The sequence below is a fragment of the Pieris rapae genome, chromosome 7 (assembly GCF_905147795.1).
Source record: "Pieris rapae chromosome 7, ilPieRapa1.1, whole genome shotgun sequence".
Classification (NCBI taxonomy): domain Eukaryota; kingdom Metazoa; phylum Arthropoda; class Insecta; order Lepidoptera; family Pieridae; genus Pieris; species Pieris rapae.
This window is the reverse complement of record NC_059515.1, coordinates 9395256-9419354: the sequence shown is the minus strand read 5'-3', so window position 1 is coordinate 9419354 and position 24099 is coordinate 9395256. Positions and strand designations below refer to the sequence as shown.

At 31.2% G+C, this 24099-nt stretch overlaps 1 protein-coding gene across 1 annotated transcript in view; it reads left to right on the top strand.

Annotated features, from left to right (window-relative positions):
• Positions 1-884: 884 nt before the first annotated feature.
• The window catches only part of LOC110996986 (V-type proton ATPase 116 kDa subunit a1), a 29047-nt gene continuing 5832 nt past the window's right edge, over positions 885-24099 (top strand). Inside the window, exons 1-6 of the mRNA XM_022264904.2 lie at positions 885-996; positions 7553-7674; positions 15932-16099; positions 16555-16881; positions 20521-20697; positions 23246-23458. Of these exons, the coding sequence (XP_022120596.1) occupies positions 7567-7674; positions 15932-16099; positions 16555-16881; positions 20521-20697; positions 23246-23458 (993 nt within the window). The 5' untranslated portion in view covers positions 885-996; positions 7553-7566. The remainder of the gene's footprint in view (positions 997-7552; positions 7675-15931; positions 16100-16554; positions 16882-20520; positions 20698-23245; positions 23459-24099) is intronic.

Here is a 24099-nt window from a genome sequence, read left to right as displayed (position 1 = left end):
ACATCTTAAATAATTCTATAACCACACATATGTAGGTACATTAGATTGTTGACAAGATGTTAAAATGTCTTATTAACGTACATATATAAAATATTATTTGGAGCATCGTCATCGATTTACGGTCAGCGCAAATTATAATTTGGGACAACAAAGTTGGGTCAGGTTTGGGTAAGGTAGCAAAGTTCGTTTACAAAGGACAGGAACAAAACTATTTTGTGTGTTACACTTATACTCTATTTGGATAGTTAACTGTACTTACGATAATAAAATTGATGATTCCACTCAAGGAGTGGAAATTTTTCAATAGGTTCATCTTGGCCTCAGATATATTTGTTACATTTATCATTTATTTTTATAATTTCTATAAAATCGACGATTGTTATTGGGATTAAGTTATTTATTTATTTTATTTTTTATATGACCTTTCATCACGATTTCATTCGCGAACGAAGAATGATAAATATCTAGCTGGTAAGGGACAAACTTGTGTCTAAAATTGACATTAAGAAAGATTTTATATTCTGATTTCTTCTAATTAAACCAATAATGACAAAATCAGTCTGATTTAAATCAATAAATGACTAGCTTTTAAAATATTGCAGCAACAGTAGAATCAGAAGTTAGTTGTAGTAAGCCTTTACTAGAGCCGCTAAAGACCCTGAAAGGAGGAGCTGTAGAATATCGTCATTAAACATTTAAATGCAAGTGGCATGTACCAATATCCAGAAAGTCAAAAATACGAAGCGCTCTCTTTAACTTTCATAATACATTGCGGTTTTGATATTGTTCAAACGAATTATATAGGTAAAAAAAAGCATTGTATAGTACAAAATTTTATCATCTCGTTGTGACGAAAGCAAAACATTTTACTGTTTAATGCAGAAGTCGGACGTATTTTGTCGCAGACAGTCGTTAGTTTGCGTTTGGTTTATTTTAAAATGTATTCCCTTCGCGTAATAAACTAAAATAGTGTTTGTGATTTGTATGCTATATTCTGTGAGTATTTTTCTGTTTCTAATATTGTGTGATCGTTACGAATTGTTAAAAGTTGACATTTGAACTTCGATGACCTGATAACAAAAATTTTAAACATTCTGGAAGTGAAACAGATAAGCGTTTATAATGATAGATAGTTAAATTGGTAGTTTTTTACTAATTTATAAATAAAAAAATCACAATTGATTATAATATCATACTTGTAAAATTCTTATTATATTTATATCCATTTGCTAGCTGCCACCGCGAACTTCGTTTCACCTTATTATGTTTGTATCTTAATATATTGTTTTGACCTTTTAAGTAGTTACATAGAACATTTGGCTATGCTATCTGATAGAAAGCTCGCTTTTCCGGAATAAAAACCTAAGTACTAAAACTAAATTTTTCTCTGCACAAAAAACTTCCTCGTCGTATAATAAATTAAATAGTTAAATTTGTCCATACAAACACAATTTTGTGCATATTTCTCTGACTCTTCATTAATTACAGGTGATTGACCTTTCAACACAAATACAGTGTGATCATGATAATAGAATAAATGAATAGAAGGCATGACAATAACCCTCTATTTACGCGAGCTTTGGGATCGAATTTTATTATGAAATGAAATTGTTTATTTGCTATGATAGTGGTACAATAAGATACATTCATTATAAAAATCCGCACAATCCGCCACATATTAATGGCATGTAAATGTCATATTATTAAACGATATACGAAACAGAAAAGTAAGTCAATTTAGTACATTCGTGTCATATTAATTTTATAATGTCATATAATACAAACATTAACATAATGTCATAATAATAAGTAAGTTGACTTATAAAGGGCCTGTTTCACAATGTATGGATAAAGTACCAAAATAGCTATGCAACACATAAATAGTTATTATATTTGGAACTTTTATCTTTCGAATAATTTATGTGTTGCATAGCTATTTGGTACTTTTTCCATACATTGTGAAACAGGCCTGAATTATTGGCAAACTTATAATCTAGAATCTAGATACTCGCCCACGCTATAAGAGCACCTTGCCTTTAAAAAAATAAATACCATATTCTATTTTTTCGCGTTGTAACTCGTTTTAAAATGTTAAGTAAAAGCAAAATTAGAGAAATATAAACATTAACAAAGTTTATTTTTTTAATGTAACTTGTTAAATAAATATTGATTTATGTAAAAATGTTTATTTGAAATTTAAAATGACACAATACGTGATGCGCGCTTTATTTTTAAATAAACCTAATCCATAAATGTTATACAATGCAGTCTCTGCCGTGTTTTTTACGGTCTCATATACATAGTGATTTTATATATTTACCTCAATATGACAATTTTGAAGTAAATATCTACTATCAGAAGAGCGTACCAATTCTTAAAAGGCCGACCAACGCACTCGCGAGCCCTCTGCCATTGAAAGTGTCCATGGGCGGCGGTATCACTTAACATCAGGTGAGCCTCCTGCCCGTTTACCCCCTGTTTTAAAAAAAAAATTGTTGAAGTGATTAAAACAATTTTCTAATACAATACTCCACTTGGCTTGATTAAAAAGAAGAAAAAAGAAAGAATTCTAAACCTTTAGGCACATACTTGAAGTAAATAGAAACAAGGACACACACCTTAAACGCATTTGCAAAAACATAGATAATAGATTAAAAGTAAACAGTTTGTTACAAAAATAGACATCAACTTTGTAATAGTCGTTTCCTATACGGTCTCACTACAGAATAACATTTATCAAATTGTAGTCATTTATAAATATGAAGCTCGCAAACGTTTCGACATATTTTGTTTTCATGTTTCAAAAAACGAAATTCAAATAAATATAGGAATAATGTTAGAGTCCAACTGAACCTTCTCAGACCGTGATAATTGTATCTACATCTTGTATCCATCACCAATCCAGGCCTATATAAATTCGAGTATCAAATGTCTATTCCTTCGATTAGTTTCGTCAATTGCGTAATTCGCATAAAATGCGTTTTAATTACTGTATTTTTGTGATATCATTTGTTCTTATCATAAACGCGTAGTTTTACACTATTTCGATTTTCTAAATCAGCTAAGTATCTAATTGGAAAATTTGTATCCTGACTATACGCGCGGAGTCGCAAAATACATGTTTTACAATGTAATCGTTATATAAACATAAACACTGTTATTTACTAAAAAGAAAAAGCGATATAGGTAATATTATCTTACTGAAGTACGTTACTGATATTTGAATTTAATTTAATTGAAGCATTTTGAAGAGTCCTAGAAAAGAGCGTTGTTTTTGGCAATTCTTATAAAGCCGGCAACTCACTTGCGAGTCTTCTGGCACTGTGTCCGCATCGTTTAACGTCAGATGAGCTCCTAACCATTTGCATTTTATTCGACAGCAGGTGACATAAAAAAAATCGGGTGCTTCAGAAAAAGTAGAAGTCGATAAAAGTAGGATTATTTATGTGTACAAGAATTAACACTTAAATTATTTTATTTTTCTAGTGCCTCAGTCACATAACGCAAAAATCCGTCTGTCCTATGCTCCGTTGGTTGTACACTTGTAAGCTGTATACATGATTCATACCCAAATAAATTGATTCCTATAATGCTTTTCAGTTTTAAGTGTAAAAACCTAATTCTTTCTAGAGGGGACTCTCGATAATTTGAAAGTCATGGACATAGATAAATTTCAAATTACCAATAGGACCAATTAACATTAATTTTATTTAATTCATCGTGTATTTTTCTAGGGATCGGAAAAAAATTGTGAGATTAAAATTAACGTCGTCGATCAGTCGCATACTTAAATGTAAAAGTATGTTTTGTTGTCTGACGCCTAATGACCTTACTTGTTCAGGTTTCCACTCAAATTACAAAATCATATTAAATTGTAGTTTCTTATTGTAAATAAATCAAATCAAGTCATGTTATTTCTACATCACAGGTTATACCCAGATAAAAATATGCATCAAAACCCACTTATACAAACACACTCACAGGCTAGAGAGTGCAAATGCTTTATTCATATTAATACGATCTTCCAGTTCCTTAAGTAGGCTAATATAATATATTTGTATTTATATATTTATACTCTGTTACATTTATAGAAAAACAAATAACATAATAAATAAAAATTATAAGGATTGCAACGGGCGCCCTTATATTTACATCATTTTTAATGTATTAAAAAAAAATTAATGTGTGCAAGAAGCGCACAAATCATATAAAAGCTATCCTTAATCTAAAAGTATACAATGAAGTGAATAAAATAAACTAAAAACTACTTTCACTGATTCATAAATTGCGATATTAATTGCATATTTTAGTTTTTCTTAGTTATTAGATTGCGAGTTGTAGAATACTTACGTATTTTTTAACTGCATGCATATTCTTTATGAAATTCATGCGAGTGCCAATAACACTTATCAGAAACTTTAACCCTCGTTAAAAGTAAATTAATAAAAAAAACTTTTTATAAATGTGACGAATACTTAAATGCTCCTACTCCTTGGGATTGATTTGGTCCAGTTCAAACAATTTGTATTAAAAACTTGGCAATTGAAAAGAGTGGCTGAAAGTTTTTTGCCAGTTCTTATTGCCCGCTCTACGCCCTTGACTTGCGAACTGGTAGTAAATGTAAATTTACAATTGAGTAAATTTTTTTGACGTACATAAATGTACATGTTTACCTATATGAATAAAGATATTTTAATTGATTGATTGAAGAAAATAACTAATATAATTATATTTTTTTGCATCACGTAGATGCAACTCAATACCTAATAATTTTTGTTTTGGTGATGTAAAAAATAATTTATAATTTTTTTACACAACCGGTTTATCAAAAATCATACCACAATTCTTTTTTTTATAGAACAGGGGGCAAAAGGGCAGGAGGATACCGCCGCCCATGGACACACTCGATGCTAGAGGGCTCGCGAGTGCGTTGCCGGTCTTTTAATAATTTCTACGATGTATGATGTAATATGTTTTCTTGAAGGAATTCGTTTTGAGGTTGATCCAGTAATTTATATTAAATACGTATGCAGATTTATAGCAAGTAACCATGAAAGCCGGAACATGCTGGATCGCACTCACTCAGAGTTATAGGTTTTCCAACTATACTTGTGGCCCCGAAACCTTCTTAACTTTTCTTTCACTGAGGATTCTATATGAACAATATGTAACGCACAAGTACAGAGCATCTTTATCATGAGTATGTTTTATCTTTACATATTATGTCCTAAACAATATTTAATTAACAGCTACATTCTAGCAGCCTGACATTATGTTTATTAGTAATCATAACAATTAAATATACAGTATTTACAATTTTCCTAACCTACATACGTAGTAATAATAATAATATTTAAGCATCAACACAAAGAAAAATAAACAGATTTGAAATATTCGGTCCCTGGGGCGGACCTTTAACTGGCAGTATTTCCTTGCTATATTGCGATACTTGTTTGTTGAGCTGGAAGAACACCAGCTCGATAGTCACCGGTACTATCTATCTATTAGCGCCTGTGCACTTGAATCTCTACTCCAAAGGGAAGAATTGAAGTTAGAGGAAATACTCTGAAAATAATTAACGGCTAGACCGTTAATTATTTTCCACCTGCTGCGGCAAACCTAAACATCAACTCATATAAATCTCTCCGATCTTTTCTTAAGTCTCTTTCTAACACAATCCAAACATTTAAACGAAAAAATAATTCTGTAATAGTTAATATGTAATATCTATAGCTACAATAAATATATTAAGAACTGACTAAACCATTTACAATTAAGAAGTACGACAGTATCTAACCTAAATATTTGGTAACAACGTTAACTAGATTTATTTATTTATTTATTTACACTTCGTTGCTAGAAAGAAACACAAATAACACAATATATATAAATTACAAGGGATGCAACGGGCGGCCTTATCGCTAACAAGCGATCTCTTCCAGGCAACCCTAGTAAGAAAAGAAAACAATAAATAAAAAAATAACAAAATGATAAGTGCAAGAAGTGCATAACCAGAAGTTATATAAAAAAAAAAATTATATTAATCTATAGAACCTTAATCTAGAGAAAATAAAGATTTAGTTTAAGTTCAGTATTGTTATCATTGAAGCATTAAGAGCTATTGTGATTCAATTGCAATTGATAAAACTGTACCACGATAAGACGTGATAAAGTTCGTACTATTTGGCGAATGGCCAGGTACAAAAATACAAAAGCTGTCTCGTCCCGCCGGGACATTGCGAATGTTACTATTGATATTAGGTCACGCATTTAGCTAAATGCCATACGTAAGGTGAACAGTCTGGAATTTGATTTAGCTGCAACCTTGACAAGTTTTGTTGTACTTTATATTGTATGGTTTGTTGTGAGCTGTGTGAGTGTATGCGGAAGAATATTTCCATCGCTCGTGGACCGAAGTGTCTAATTATTCGATTCGCAGCGAATACGTCCCATTTTATAATTTTGCTCCATCGTAAATTTTTGGATTCCGGATTCCTCGATTTTGTTTTCATAGAAGCAAGTGTTAGCTGCGCAGATATAAATACAATCCAAGTGATTCGAATGCCGGACCTCAGGAATGTATCGCTTAAACTAACACTACACGCTGTTAAAAACAACATATTTTCCTCATAAGAAATAAATCGAAATATATTTTAAGACAACTTATCCGTAAACAAGAAGTATTAGGTCCTTAAGAAACAGTTTTTATGTTGGTATTAGTAACGGTTTTTATGTCGGTATTAGTAAGATTTAAATCAAATTGTATTTGCATTTTCACAAGTACAAACTGGTATATGAAAGGAAGGTTGTAGCTATGTTTGAGTACAAAAGCACAACGACCTTAACCTTTAGATTTGCGATCAATAATCAGCTGTAATACAATTAATTCAAGTAAAGGTGTGGGATTCCAAATATTTTGGTATAAATTTTTTTTAAGAATATAGAATATTATAGGCTATATAAAAACTGAGCCTATACTATTGTATAGGCTGTTTTTAATTTATTTGTGTGATATGGAACAAGGTGTAATGGTTGCAGCTCATTACAAACATTGTATAAAAAAACTTGGCGATTAAAAAGAGTGGCGGATAGTTCATTGCCAGTTCTTCTCTTCCGTTCTACGCCCTTGATTTGAGAACTGGCAGTAAATGTAAAATTAGAATCATTTAAAGTATATTTTTACGTTCATAAGTGTACATTATGTTACCTATATGAATAAATGATTTTTTATTTGATTTGATTTGACTGAGCAGCATTAGCCAAGTGGCTTGAGCGTGCGTCTCTGAACCCTGAGGTCGTAGGTTCGGTCCCCAGCTGTCCACCAATGGAATTTCTTTCTATGTGCGTATTTAACATTTGCTCGAACGGTGAAGGAAAACATCGTGAGGAAACCGACATGTCTTAGACCCAAAAAGTTGACGACGAGTGTCAGGCACTGGAGGCTGACCTACTAGCCTATTAGGTTTAAAAAAATGATCATGAAACAGATTCAAAAATCTGAGGCCTAAAGAGGTTGTAGCGCCACTGATATATTTATTATTTTTATTTTCAGATAAAGCATTAACAATGTTTCGAAGTGAGGAGATGGTGCTGTGTCAGCTCTTCGTACAGCCGGAAGCTGCTTACGTGTCTATGTATGAGCTGGGGGAAGCTGGCATCGCTCAGTTCAGAGATGTAAGTTTATAATTACGCAGACATCATTTATATTTATTATAAGTTTTACCTAGAAAAAAAAACTATTATACCTTGTTAAGAATTAAATAAGCGTGTATGTCAATGAACTCCTCTTAAACGACTGGACCGATTTGAATGAATATTTTTGTAAGCCTTGGGCTGACGCCCTGGACGGTCTAGATTCACAAATTAGCCCGGCAGATGGCGCTGCAGTCGATTCTTTCATACTAAACAATAGATAATTTTCATACTAAATAGTACATTCGTAAACATTTGAAATAACATGCAGTACAATGTCTGTCGGGTCCGCTAGTATATAATATATACATATTTATATACTAGTATACCTTTGTATTGAAAATTTCACCTTTCTTACTTGTAAAGCATTTCGTATTGTTCTTAGGAAAAAATATTATAAAAATTTATCTTTACGTTAACAGTTAAGTGTAAAAAACTAGTTTAGATATCGTCAGCTAACACCTAAAACACCTACTCAAGATTTCCGTTTTTATATTTTTTATTAATACTACACAACAAGTCTTATACTATTTTAACTTTTAAATTGCTTATCAACATGGCCAAGAGTACATATAATCACTTCGTTTCGCCCACATTTTCATATAGTATGAGTTTTATACTTGTCAAACGCAAGGGTGACATATTATCTGACGTTGACATTCAATTAATCTTGATCACGTGACTTTTAAAATATTTTCAACAGTTATTTGGCACATCCAGCAACACAAGGTTGATTGTGGCTTCTGGACAAGAAAAACATTAAAACAGGCGTTTGTTATCATTAAGCCATTATACATTATATATATGAAGCCGAAATCGTACATGAAAATTATTTTATATTTCTGGCAACATTAACATTCTAGTTCTTTTAAACTTAACTCCTCACCTAAAGATGTATTTTGATAATATTATTAATATCCCCCTTCACGTGGCGTGAGATTTATATATATATATATATATATATATATATATATAAAGATAGATATCTATATCACACTACAAATATGTATATATATTTATTTCTATTCCCATTTCTATATGTTCATATGCGAGTGAGGGCCCATCGTCTAGAAGTTTTAACGTTTAAAGTTTTAGGCATTTTCTATAAGCTTACTAGACGTATTTTCATTTTAAATTCCTTAGAATAAATTTACTGAAAACCACAAACATTTGTTTAAGTTACGAGGTGTTTTTCCAAAGAGAATATTTATTGTCTTCCTACTCGCTGCGCCATTAATCAAAGTGCCTATATATTGACACTGCAATCGACAATCAATAATACTTACATATTACGATGTACTACATACTCTAGCCATAGGCTTAGTAGTCAACAATTATGGTATAATCTGTTCAAAAGTTCTAAAGAAATTTTATAAAACTGTCAATCGTATAGCTTGATTATTAACTTGCCCTAAAATATAAATGAAATAAAGTAGTCTGTAGTCTGTCTTTTGTCAAAGGATTTCACACAGATTACAATAACTATTATCCTTTATAACCAATAACAAAAGTCATATGAGGTACTTGCATTTGTTTTTAATTTATGTAAACTATTGCTAAGTTTTTATAACGTTGATGCGTTTGAAATTAGTATTTTATTTATATTATTGTCGTCTAAAATCAACCTTTTTTTATCAAGACCAGTTTTTGTATCGTGTAGAGGAACCGTGATGGGTTACCTTTACGAAACTGCTGCCACAATCCCACAATGGCTGAAAACTAATTCCCTTCACTGGTCTAGTTGTGGCACGGTGGATATTTATTTTATGATATATCCAAAAGTAAAAGCGTAGGGCATCTAACTTTTTTGGATTTAGTGTCTTCTATAAAACTTTTCGCAATTCTCTATACGTTCTGCAGTATTTTTTCACATCTTTGGTTGCATTATCGAATTTTATAATATAATATATAATCTGGATACTCCACCAAATGATGAAGATTCTAATGGTAAAGAAGATTTTACCGTCTGTCTGTCGTGAATTAATTAATCAAATATTTCTCAAATAAATATTATAAATATTGTATGAGAAATATTTATTATCATAAAGATAAAAAATATGGTAGAATAAATACGAATACACTATTATATCTACTAATTCTTCAAAAATAATAGCTTATGATCTCGTGAAATAGACCAATAAATTGTTGATCAGGCGCAATCAGTTGATTGATGCTAATACTGTTGGAGAACAGCCAAATTACTTCAAAGGGTTCATGTTCCGGTATTTCAATTATTTTGATTTCCATGCTTCAACTTCCTTATATAAGCTTCATAGATGTAACAAGAAATCCCGCCCTTTATTATAAATGTATCACATATTACATTCCATCCTAATGGGGAGGAGTGGGATAGTCAAATAAGTCTCAATTTGTTGATCTGTCAATAATAATCGGATCTATTAGGTTACTCAATACCTTTATTCATATAGGTTATCAAGTTAACTTATGACCGTCAACAGAAAAGATGTTAAATTGATAGTAACATTTACTAGAAGTTTGTAAGTCAAGGGCGTAGAGCGGGCAAGAAGAACTGACAAGAAACTCTCCGCCGCTCTTTATAATCGATAAGTTTTTAGTTATATAAATTGTATATGAGCAAATCAATCCCAAGGATTAGGATCATGTAAATATTCGTCAAATTTTTAGAACGCTTTATTGATTAATTTACGGTTTTCTTTATAGACAAGTGGTTTTCTTTTTGTGATTTACTCACGCCGTCTATTTAAGCTCCCAGATGTATAGAATTGCACTCGTCACTTCATCGTATGATTTAATTAATATTAATTTAAAAAATCATAAAAATGTGGTAGATAGTACCGGTGATACCAGAACTGTAGCTTACCTCGCTCAGCGATAAGCATGACAATACACTGAGGAAATGCTGCCAGTGTTAAAGGTACACTGTACATTATTATTACTATGTAGATTATGAAAATTGTAAATACTGGTCATATTCATTAGATACTGATAAATAAAGTAACATAAAGTTTTTTTTATCCAGCAGAATATTGCAAATACCAACTTCCAGGCAATAGATGGCGTTATTACGGCAATATTTCAATTAAGATCGTAAAATCAGTCACTCGGTAAATAATGTAATATTCATGTATCTTTACGTAGTTTTTATTAAGATGGTTTAATCTGATTTTGATTATAACATTCATGTACGCACAGCCACGCCAATATTAATAATATATTTTGCAAGGGTAGGCTGTTAGAGGCATATTTCCTTATTATCATATTTATATAAGCTTTTAAATATATAAAAAAGCCTCCTAGTCCTCCTAGTCTCCCAGGACCTTTCAGTTAAACAATTCAGTACAACGAAACAGAATAAAATCGTTTTCGTGTGACTTTTGTATCCACTTACAAATATGATAAGCTGACCTTTGTATATATAATATTACTTAACCTAAATAACCTGTCAGATGGGTCGTTGCGAACCCGATTTTGCGTGCCATTCTAGGAGTGGCGTTCGTGACCACACTATCGATTTAACATCTTGGCTTTTCGTTAAAATATGTCAAAAAGGTAATAAAATACTGTTGCCATACCATAAAATGGTAATAAATAAGGTAATAAAAGTTACAATAACTAATTAGTTTGCACACTACTGGGATTAAAGTCGCCTTGTTTATTAATATCCGAAAAGGAGTCACTGCGGTTATTAGACATTATATAAACATACTTACTGGTATATAATGTAAGTTTTCAATTCAGATCGTTAAACTATTCCATTCAAAAAATCAAGTAAAAAAGAAGGTTTCAAATCATTGTACTGAAATATCTGAAATTCCAAGAATATTGTATACAGGTCAAATTTATAACTTTAAATTAGGGACAAAAATGAATATCGGGTTTCGTAGCGCAATTAAAAACATCTACTTGTGATTTTTTGTCATCAATCACAAATGATGACGTTCAACAAATCGTCAAAATAGTAAGAATAGAGCGGCTCAACTCTAATGTATCTAGATATCTATCTATGCCAGATAAGGCAGAATTTTAAAATTATAAGAGACCCTAATAACACGAAATAACAGAACGTTGCTGATGGGCTATTGTTAATGGCATAGGTGACTGACCAGACGACAAATTGGAATACAAATACTATGTAACATGCAACAGATATGGATAGTTCACAAGAAGCAAAAAAAAACAATTGAAGATATGTGACCTTCTTAAGACAGGCTTTGTACAAATGCATGTGAGTCATAAACAAAATAATAGTGCAATTGTGATTACATAACATGCCACAGATAAAATTTGATGGAAAGGACTGTCTGAGACGCAAAAGTTGGTTAAAAAATTAAAATCGCAGATTTTATGTGTTTCTAAATAACTAATGATGTTGTACCAAGTTTCATTATTTAGAAGATATTTTTTTGATTTTCATAAAAGTTTCTAATAAATATTATTCTTTCATATTTTACATAAAACTCAGTACATTTTATATATCCCATTTAGTTGTATTACACGCTTAATCTGTTTTATAAATAAAAATACATATGAAAAAATACATGTTATATAAGTGTTTAACTATTTAAATATCTGAGAGTAACTATAGAGTATCTATATATGTACTCATGTGTTCCCATGCTACACCTACTCAATAATAGCCCGCGACAAGTAGACTAATTGAGTTTAATTGAAACGACAATGAATATAAGTAGATATTGTATCACGGAATGCGAGAAAAATTGACATCGTCTCTCGCAGGTTTTTCCATGACTATTATTTCGATATCTTAGTTCGTAGACTATTATAAATTTTCTTTTTAAATAGGATTTGGTTTGATTCTTTGTTATTTAGTTATATTATTAGGCTTTAACCTCAAAATAGGCTTCAATTTCGGTGATTAATTCATTAGTGATTCTGTCAAGCGAGCATATTTTTGAGATCTGAGAACAAGAAAAGTCGCTGGGGGCCAATCTGGAGAATACGGCAATTTGAAGGTCTATTCATGAAATATTGCTATCGTTTTCATTGATTTGTGACACGGTTAGGGTTGTAGTACTACGTCTTTTGTTACCGTTTATTCAAGTTTCAAGTTGAAGAAGTTTTACTTTACTCCATTGTTACGACATGTTCTCAGTATTTGAAAATACAATATTATATTTTCCGATTATTCGCATATTTCAGTTGCCTTTATTATTGTTGAATTAGTGTTATATATAATTGTTGTTTTCCGTTAAATCTTCATCATAAATATTGATTAATTAACAAATTCCTAAGTCTAATACAAACTATTTACATAACTCAGTAATATATCGCATATTTCAGATTATAACAGACATTACCAGCAAATAGATAAATTTAATAAAACTAGTAAATGCTTAAAAATAATATAAAAAAAACTAAGACGGCTTTGTTTTTTAATCCTCTTTTATATTAAATAGATTACAATTTATTATATATATTTTTTTTTTCCTGTAAGTAGGTAACAATTGTTAAGTGTGTTTTATTATTAAATGAGTATTTCGTATTTGGCTCTTGTGTACAATATAAGTGTAATATACATTAAGTACAATATCTTAACAATTCTCGAGACATGGCCCACTCAACGATTTCATACGCCAGTCCCTTGCCACCGTCAGGACCGGCTGTGCCAAGTCTACTTAGGCCGACTGGAATTGCATAAGACGATGGCAAGAGTCCGGATGGTATGAGTTTGATTCCATGGAAAATGAGCCTTGCCTTTAGGGACTCCTTTTAATAATATATTTTAGTTATTACATTTTAAAGTTAATTATTATAATAATCTAAAATAATTAATATTTAGAAATTGTTACATAACTGATATTGATTAATGCATGTAGGAATACTAAGAAGCAAATAAATAAATTACCTTTAAGAAAACAATTGACAACTGAAAGACTGTGTCAAATAATATTTAAAGAATAACTTTCCAACACGAAAGTGTGGTACATTAGTACATAAATAAAAATAAAATAAAAGATTTAATGTGATCATAAAATTTATTTTAAAGTGTGAATATGATATACATTTAAATTAAACAAATCAATTTAAATAGTTTCTCTGCGGCAGTGTACTCTTAATGCTGGCAGCATTTCCTCACTGTATTGCCATATTTATTTAAGATAGGAACAGTAAGATAAATATATAAAATACATTACAAAGTTATAGGAATTCGTATACATATAGTGGTATACGGTGCGTTATACCAGTAATAATGTATGACAATCATAAAATAGGTTAGCCACAGAAGCGTAAATTAAGCAATAAAATCTTCAGATGAGATCGGATGTTGCGAATGACCAATTGGGGAGCTATTTCTGGCGTAAGGTGCGGTCTCGTAACTCTAGGATTGTCACTAGTCATTTAAAATAAGATTTTCTAGCTACCTTTCTAGCTAATCGGGCAAATATTAATTTGACGATATGTCAGCAGTAATTTTAGGAATTCATTTTATTACAAGAACAAGACCTCCTGGTAGTCTTGCGAACGGATGGCGTAGTTTTGCTCTTTCGCGAATTTTGTAAACGTTTTTGACATTCATAAGCATGCCTTAAGTCGCATCTAAACTGAATAAATAAATTTTGATTGATTAAAATTAAGCGGAATTTGACTCTCAGTCTATCATAATATTACGTTCACAATTTCCTAGTATTTTTTCCTAAAACATATCATTTAATATTTTAAGTTTTTTTTATTTTATGAATGTTACATAGGGGGCTATAAAATTTTTAGAAAGACCAGAAAGACTTACAAAAGGGTTAGTAGCTCTGCTCCAGCCTCAGTAATACTAGATACATTTAATGAAATATCGAATCTGTGGAATATAATATACAAGAGTAATATATATTCAGGCGCAGCGATTTCAGTACCAGTAAAATCGGTATAGATATCGAAGGCAGCGGTAGCTTATGTATCACTTTCGGGAAATAAAGACTAAAATTTTATAACATAAATATAATGAACAATGCTTTCTGACTGATTAAAACAATCATACAGTTGCAATTAATCAAACGGTTGACAACCCTAACAAATTGTGAATGTTCCATTCAATATGTTGTTCAGTAACTTCTCGTAATATTTATGCAGGAAAGTATTTTTTTTATAATTTATGATCGATGCCAAGATATATATTTTGTATGTGTATAAAATTGTATATATCATTTTTATATAATATTATTTCTGATGCCGTTGTGTTATAATTTTCATACATACGTTATTATTTAAAGAAAAACGCATCTGTTTTCTATACAGTTAAAATATGTTATAACGACATCGAAGGGATCTACTCATATTTGGTCGTAAAAACCGATAATCATAGCCAACCAGATACCGTAATAGCCAACGACATTGTCTATTACGATACGGACCACGGCACCGTTGATTTTGGTATGTTGTCCAAAACGATGACGTCATAAAGTCCTGACTGTAGTTTATACTACACGAATTCTATTCGAACGAAACACATTCGTGCCACTGATTAGTTCGTAATACGACTAGCGCTACTTAAGGTTTTTCATACAATTTTGTTATTGCTATGTCAATTTACATATTATGTATGTTAAGTGACCTACCTACGCTTTGAAAAGCCGTATCCAGGAAATACATTTACTGATATTCCCACGTTGAAACTAGATTATGTCCGCACTTAGAAGGATTGTTAGAATTCCTGTGACCTGTCCTACATTTTGTATTAACACTGGTAGTATGAGGTACTAAATAAAGAAGGGCTTCTGTAAAATTATATAAGGCTAAATGCTGGTTGGTATATAGCACGCATCAGGCGTTTGGTATTTCCTCGTTATCATCTGTACGATGAGACAACTCCAGACAATATCCAAAAATCTGCTATATCATGTTATTATCGCTGTGTGCTTAGGCTTAGTGCGACTCTCATCCCTTAGGTCGTAGGTTCGATTCCCGGCTGTGCACCAATGGACTTTATTTCTATGTGCGCATTTAACATTCGATCGAAGGAAAACATCTTGAGAAAACCGGCATGTCTGATCCAAAAAGTCGACGTGTGATAGGCCCAAGAGGTTGATCACCTACTTGCCCATTAGAATGACAAATTATTATAAAACAAATTAATAAATCTTAGGCCGAGACCAAAAAGGTTGAAGCATCATTGATCTTTTTAACAGTTTTTTCCAACAACTAAAAAAAATCTACGTAACTGACAAAACGGTGTTTAAGAAGAGAATATAGAGTTTTTGTTACATGATTTGAGACAACAATTTATTAATATGTAAATGTTTCACAGCTAAATCCCCACGTGAATGATTTCCATCGTCGCTATGTAACGGAAGTGCGTCGTTGTAGCGAGATGGAACGGAAACTGCGATGGGTCAGCGGTGAGTTGGCAGAACCGCCGCCCCCGCCCAAACCCGCGCCCAGGATTATGAGCCCTCGAGAGATTAACATATTGGAGGTAATATTAATAACGTCCAATAGACATTAACAGTCCAAATTACAATTAATTTGTATAATTATTCGAAATTCGAAAATCGAAGCTTCGGAGCGAAACGAAAGAATGACGAACTTTGTATTAAAGCCCATTACCAATGGGCAATAGTTCGGCTGGGTTTCGTTTCCGGTCATAGATTTAAAGACACTGTATAATAGTCATTTAAATGAAATATTTCCAATAAATAATAAAATTTAAAAAGAGCAACCATCGTAAAATCTTTATTCAAATAGTGGAATTGGTGAAAAAAATAATAATAATAGTTCCGTCTGAACAAGATCCGTTCAGAAAAAAAAATCGTTTGTCTCATTCTAGTCTATAATAAGCAAACATTTTGTGTAACGTGTCTTATTAGAACATACATAAATACATGTACATATTTATATACATTTATTCTATTGGATAATCTTTTTCTCCAGGAAAGAATTGACTTCATAGAATCAGAGATCCAAGAAGTAACAAGAAACGCACAGAACCTAAAAACGGACTATCTATCATTGATCGAACTGAAAATCCTTATTGAGAAAACTCAAACATTTTTCCAAGACCACAGCGCTCATAGAAAAATTTCTGCTTCAGTGCAAGTATACAATAACGAGGGAGTCGGGGGACATTTGGGATTTATAGCTGGTGTGGTGGCAACACCGAGAGTTGCATCCTTCGAGAGAATGCTCTGGAGGATTTCACATGGCAACATTTTCTTCAAGCAAGCGCAAATTGATGAGCCGCTAAAGGACCCAGTAACGGTGAGTTCCATAGTAAGCTACAGCAACAGAGTTCTCAGCAGGGATCAACTTTGTTACGAGAAAACTCATTTAGATAATATTATTGAGTGGAAGACTCGAAGTTGGATGGTAAACGGGTAGGAGACTCCTGGAACTGATTTTAAATGATACCGCTCGCCACAGTAGGCTCGCAAGTGCGTTGCTGGCCTTTTAAGATTTAGTATGCTCTTTTCTTGAAGGGTCCTAAATAGAATTGGTTCGAAAAAACGTCAGTGGGTAGCTGATGAAACCATCATGGTAGATGATGAAGTATTGGAAGCCGGGTAAAAACTGCCTCATAAAACTTGACCGCAAAACTGACAAAAATAGTAATATAAACTGAAAGTTTTCACTCTTTTAACTAAAGTACTCTTGATTTAAATTAGTTTCTACGTTTTGCAGACGGCAATACGGCAGAATTAATTCTATTATTATTATTATTAAAAATACAGCATATAACAATATAGTCAATTTTCTAGGACCTGCAATAATTTTTATTTGAATAAAAACTAAATACAATGCTGAAATCATAATAATAAGTCGTATCTGCGCAGTTGCAGCGTTATCTAACTGCAGATTACTGTACTATAATACCTCACAAGCCCATAAGCTTAGTCATGTGACAATTAATTGGAGAGTCATTAAATGAAGCTCATTAATTGGACAGTCAGAGAATGATTATTTTCTTCCTGCTATCTTTTTATTCTTGTTATTGAAGGAATCGACCAGTGCCGAAGCCTTCAAAAATAGTAAAAAATGAAAAAAAAATACAGTAGGATGAAACCCATTAGAAATGCAGGGGAATATGATCAAAATGAAAGGAAAAATAAATTACGGTCGATCCGAGTTCGGGAAGTGGGAGGGGGTGACTTTTAAGGGGGAAAAATTGTTTATCTTTATTTCCGGCGAAACTACCAGTCCTATGGAAAAAAGTTAAATGGCAAAGTTGTAGGTCATAAAAAGATCTACAACTTAGGCATTTACAATTTTTTCACATAACCTCAAAATTTAGGTGAAAAATTCTTTTCATTCAAAGTTTTTGGTTTTTTATTTATATCTTTTTTAAAAAGTTTTTTTTTTCTACGAAATTTGGTGAAAACTTACCTTATTATGTCCCAAATATACTGTAATTTATTTGATTAAAATTATTTATTTTTTCGCCTCATTTTAACTTAATATCAAAAAAGCACCCTAATTTTCAATCTAAAATTCTGACGTCAAAATTTCAGCTTTTTTTCAAAAAGTTTGGAGGCTTTTTGTTCGTTGAAATATCTTCTTTCTGATGGTGTAAAAAAATATACATTACTATAGAAAATATTATTAGAAAATGCAAAAAATTGAAAAAAACGTAATTTATTTTTCCTTTCATTTTGATCATATTCCCCTGCATTTCTAATGGGTTTCATCCTACTGTAATTTTTTTTGGTTTCAAAAATTATCGACACTGGTCTAGAATGTGTTTTTATTTTGTTAAGTATACGTTCATTGATAGTAGAATAGTACATGCAGCACCAAAGGCTTATACTATAATGCTTTTCATAAGCGTAAACAAATTTGATTTAAAAACAGGTTTGAGTTTTTAAAAGGATTAATTGTTTTATGGTATTTCTTGACACCACAGGCGTAGTGAGAAGACTAAAAAGGACAAAACTATTTAAAGTAGTTTGTTAGGGTTAGTGTTCGTTAGTCAAATGCTAAACAGCTGTGAGTGAAAAATTTAACACAAAAACAGAGTTTGTTTCCTTTAATGACTGTAAGTTGTTTTATTTGACATATTCATATGTTAAATATCCTTAAATGGTTCACTTAAATTATTTTACCTTTAGACTAGTTCGTAATGCATCATACTGTCTTAGTTAAAAAACATGTATTTTAAATAATATTGTATGCATATTGAAACTGTTTGTTCGATGTAAAATAATTCGTTGAGACAACATGACATTTGCATAAAACTATGTTCATAGGTAATATGTTTTGACACCAATTTTGCATGAGCATTTTGATTAAGGCTTCTATCGCGTATATATTTTGTTTATTTTGTAAGTGCATAATATATACCAGTTCTAAAAGTGTAGTTTAATATTGAAACTTAAGTATATACGTAGTATATACTTAAGTTTCAATAAAAGAAATTTTCTTTATAAAGAAATTTATTAGAAATGTTGAGAAAGATTTATTTATTAAGAAGACAGCACAACACAGAAATAGAGGTTTATATATGAGGGACAATTAAAATTTTAACATATAGTTTTTTTGATAAGAAAGGCAACATACAAATAATTTTGGTTGTAGAAAAAACAATATTTAATAAGTTGACAATGAAAGGTTATGAATGTACTTCAATCATCATGATCGAAATAATTTTGTGTCAATGTTCTCCTTGCTGTCAATATATGCTATATAATTTAATTGTAATATGTGTTATATGAAATATAAAACTATACACATGTTTAAATAAAAAAATATCTGCAATACAGTAAACGCGTGCTGCGGCGAGGTCATTGTCCTTTATTGATTTTCCAGTTAACATAAGAGCTTTTATAAAAACTATTGGGGTGAAAATTTTGAGTCACGTCATCTGTCATGTGAACGTAGACTTATTACAATATGATTTTCCTGTTAACATTTTAGCATACAAAATGTCGTATATATTGTTTATCATTAGCTGACTATAAAAAACTTATAAATAGATCTGACACTTATAAATAGTGATAACAATAGATCAGAATTAGATCAGATGAGCTTTGATTAGATAGATATTACTATCCGGTCCTAGGACTAAGCGGTCCTAGGTCTGCTTCTGTTTATGGATATGACCAAATAAATACGTAAATAAAGTAATTCAGTCTTCACAAAGTTTGCCGACATAATGTGTACGGTTCCTGAGTCATCGGTGTGCTTTTTAATAATAGAGGATTTTAGTTTTACTCTTTAATGACCACTGTCAAAGTCAAAATTCGTTTATTCAGTTTAGTTGCGTCTAAGGGCATGCTTATGAATGTCAAAAACGTTTACAAAATTCGCGAAAGAGCAAAACTACGCCATCCGTTCGCAAAACTAGTAGGAGGCCTTGTTCTGAGAACGGGTAAGAAACTAAGCAAGTTTTACCCTCCCTCGACATTACAATTATTCAAAGGAAAATGGAAATAATATAAGCGATATAATAAAATGTTATTTGCTATGTAACGAATTAATGCAATATAACTGTTGAAGAGTGCCTACGTCTGGCTATACTCTCGGAATAGCAACTAACTAAATCTCACATGATTTAGTTAGTTGCTATTAAACGAATGAATGCAATATTGTAGAGAGTGATTGCGTCTAGCTATACACTCGGGGCGAGGAAATCGCCACGTTTATAAAACTAAGAAACTAAAAAATCTTTGCTCGTACATTGAAATATTATTTGTTACAGGACTCGTGTTTTTTAGTAAATAGTTATAAACTCTGTTACGTCTAAAAAATAACTACGCTGGCAATAGGTTAGCGGATGCCACATGTTGATTATTCATTGCTTGCTTCCTTGTTGCTCATATGAGCCATGCTTCTTGCGTGCGTGGAACCAATCATTTATCTATCTTACAATGCGTATAAAAAAAATTTATGACCTATTTTTTTTAGGGTCACGAACTACAAAAAACAGTTTTTGTAGTATTTTTCCATGGAGAGCAAATAAAGTTCCGAGTTAAGAAAGTGTGTACTGGGTATCAAGCTACGCTCTATCCTTGCCCGGCTACTTATAAGGACCAACAGGACATGTTAGCTGGAGTCGAAAGCAGAATTAAGGATTTAGAAATGGTATGGAATTCAAATAGTTTATTAAGTTTTATGTAGAATCGACGCTTAAAAAATTACCACGTATTTGTGTACGTAATACATATGGCATTTCCGATTTGGAAACTTTTTGTACTGTTCATTAATTTTACGAAACATCTCAAACTTAATGTTTAATAAATACTAACAGAATAAGTCTTTAAAATATCTATTATTTTTAAACGACTTTTAAAAACATTAAGGGGCGTCATCATTTCGATGTGTTTGTTTTTAACGCCAAATCACCAATATAGTTTGAGACCTAAACTAACATGTTTTTGTTTGTCTGAGCTGTTAATCAGGAGTAATCGATAAAAACAACGCAGTCAAGAAATAGGTAATAATAGTGCTGTAATAATTTAGTTAATTGTCAAAAGATGCGTACGAAACCGTACTGCAGGTACCGCATAAAGCATACGAAATCAATGTTCTATATGTGTGAAATTAAATGGCCGTAGAACCAACCCTTATTTTTAATATTTTTAAAATTTTATTTATTGATATTTCAATTATTTTTTATTATATTTTTATTAAAACAAACAAATTTTATTAAATAACTCTAAAAATAACGAGCACTGAGCTTAACATGATATATTTATATAAACATATATTTTCAATCTATTAAAGTAGTACTTGAAATAATCAAAAATAAATTCTCATAAATAAATTTAAAGTTTAAATAAACTTAAATAGAACAATATAAATATTTTTTTCCATACGCCATAGAAGTATAACTTCTAACGCGTGTACAGAAGTACACAAACTCTTTTTTATATACATATCTAATGTATTTATTTATTTAATTATTAGTAATGTTACAGCTAACCATTTTACAAAACAAAACACTTAGACAATATAGAATGCCAAAACAGATTACATAGATAAATAACAAACCTAGGTAACACTGGAAATGTTTAGATTATGAAAAAGATGAAAATTTTTTCAAAAATTTTATTCTTATTCTTCGTTTCTAGAAAAATCGACACTAACAATAGAATAAACTAAAATGTTGACTATAACTAACTTCAGGGTGTCGGTTTTCTGTGACGGTGTATCGTAATAATTTACTCTCACCATTTATCCCTAACGCGCCAAAATAAAAAGTGTAAAAACAAAAGAAAATTGTACTTTAACATTTCAAAATAATACTTAATAAAAGTCAAAAGTCAAAATTTATTTATTCATATAGGTAACATAATGTACACTTATGAACGTCAAAAAAAAAGAAATATTAAATGAATCTAATTTAACATTTACTGCCAGTTTTCTAATCAAGGGCGTAGAACGGAAGAGAAGAACTAGCAATAAACCCCCTATACTATAACTGGCAATATTTCAAAGAAAAACCCAGAGTGTTACTGGTTAAATAAAAAGCAGTCTTCCTGCTTCTTCAAATATTTCCTCTAGTATAATTATTACGAAGACAATCCTAGCTTTAATATTGGGTACTCTACTGTACTATTATGACAGAGGCGATCCCTATTTTAATATTTGTACAGCCAGACCACAAGATGCGTCTTCAGAGCCTGAGATATTAAAATTACAAATCGACGGCTCTATTACTCTACCATTGATAAAGAAAAAGGTAAAGATTTATTTGAAAATCCAGCTAAGCTAATACATAATCGTATTAAATATCGCTTCGTATTGATAGCAACAAGGCTGTGTTATTCAATTATACGTGTAATTGTATATTGTAATAGATTATGTAACTGATAATCTTGCAGTTCACGGTACTGGCCGCAATATCAAGAAATTGTGTCAAGATGCCAAGAAATACAGCACGTTAAATTTAAATTAACTCAAAGATTGTTTTCTCGTAGGATAAATTATAATGTATGAACATGTTAATTTAAAACTCATTATTAATTAAGCCAGATATGGTGGCGTAAAATTTACTACTGCTTTTGATTTTAAAGTTTCATTTTATTTTATGGTTGCTTATAAAACTTGTCAGAAAAAGTTATTTTGACAAATGTTAATTCTCGGTTTGATAGCGTCGTTTAGTATTCAGTTTAACAATCTTTTGAAGTTACATTAAGAAAGTTATGAACAAAATATTTATTTAATGAAAAGTTTGGTCTCTGTGGCATGTACCTTTAACCGGCTGCATTTCGACGAAACGAAACGACGTTTAGTAAGACAAAAATATAACTGGCCATTTTTTTATAACTATCCATATGTTTTACTACACGTAGAAGTTAACTAGGTACCTCGTCAATTGTCATTATCGCCAATTCAGGTGCTAAGTTGATTTGTGCGGGTAGTACACAAATTAACCAACCGGCAATAAAAAAAATACCTGCTCATTATTTTTTTACACCGATCATAAGTATTTGTCGTATATTTAAACTAAAATATTTCCCGATTAATAACGATAAACAAATCAAACAAAAAATAATGAATAAAGTTTGCTGTATGCCAACCACTCGGACCCAAACATTCAAAATTCGCCATAAAAAATTTTGGTTTCTGGCTTAAATATTACTTTGCATCCATTGTTTAAGTATTCAATGTTTTAAAATAATTACAGGTCCTCGAACAGACAGAACAGCATAGAAAACTAGTGTTAGCCAATATAGCAAGAGACCTCAGCACCTGGATGGTAGCGGTGAGGAAAGAGAAGGCAATATATCATACTTTAAATATGTTTAGTATGGATATTATCAAGAAGTGCCTAATAGCTGAGTGCTGGGTTCCAAAGCAGGATTTACCAATCTTGCAGAAGGCTTTGGATGATGGCGTGGTGAGCAAATACCACTATTAATAATCTTGTTAAAGGATAAGATTTTGTTATGTAGATTATAAGACTATATCTTACAAGCGGTATTGGACTAGTGACTAACACCAATAGGCGGGTCTACACAGACATGACTCAAAAATCGACGACATGACAGACATCAGCTAATCTGTTACCTGTCTATGAAATAAATATTATCAAAGAAATACATGCAATCTGAGACCACCTATATATATGGCGACGGAGCGCCAATGGATTTGATTAGTGAATTTATATTGAATCATTTTTTTGACAATTGGTCAACATTACAAATGGTATTAATAAATTGGACTTGTTGCAATCAAAACTAATAATTTTTTACAAAAAAGTTTATATTTGAGAATAATATACGCTATTTAATTGATCAAATTTATAGATAATCAAACTAAAAAAATATTTAAGCGATTTCTTCATATTATAGAGTATTCTATAATTGTAAAAAAATATTTGGTAAACCTTTAATAACAATGGGAACCTGAAACACCTCTTCAACACCTGGGCATGTTCTGGAACAATTTTTTTTTTAAATATTTTACTCTACTCCCCTGCCATCGTCTCCGGGGACTTTATCTATGACACAATTTTTATTTTTTTTCAACAAACAAAAA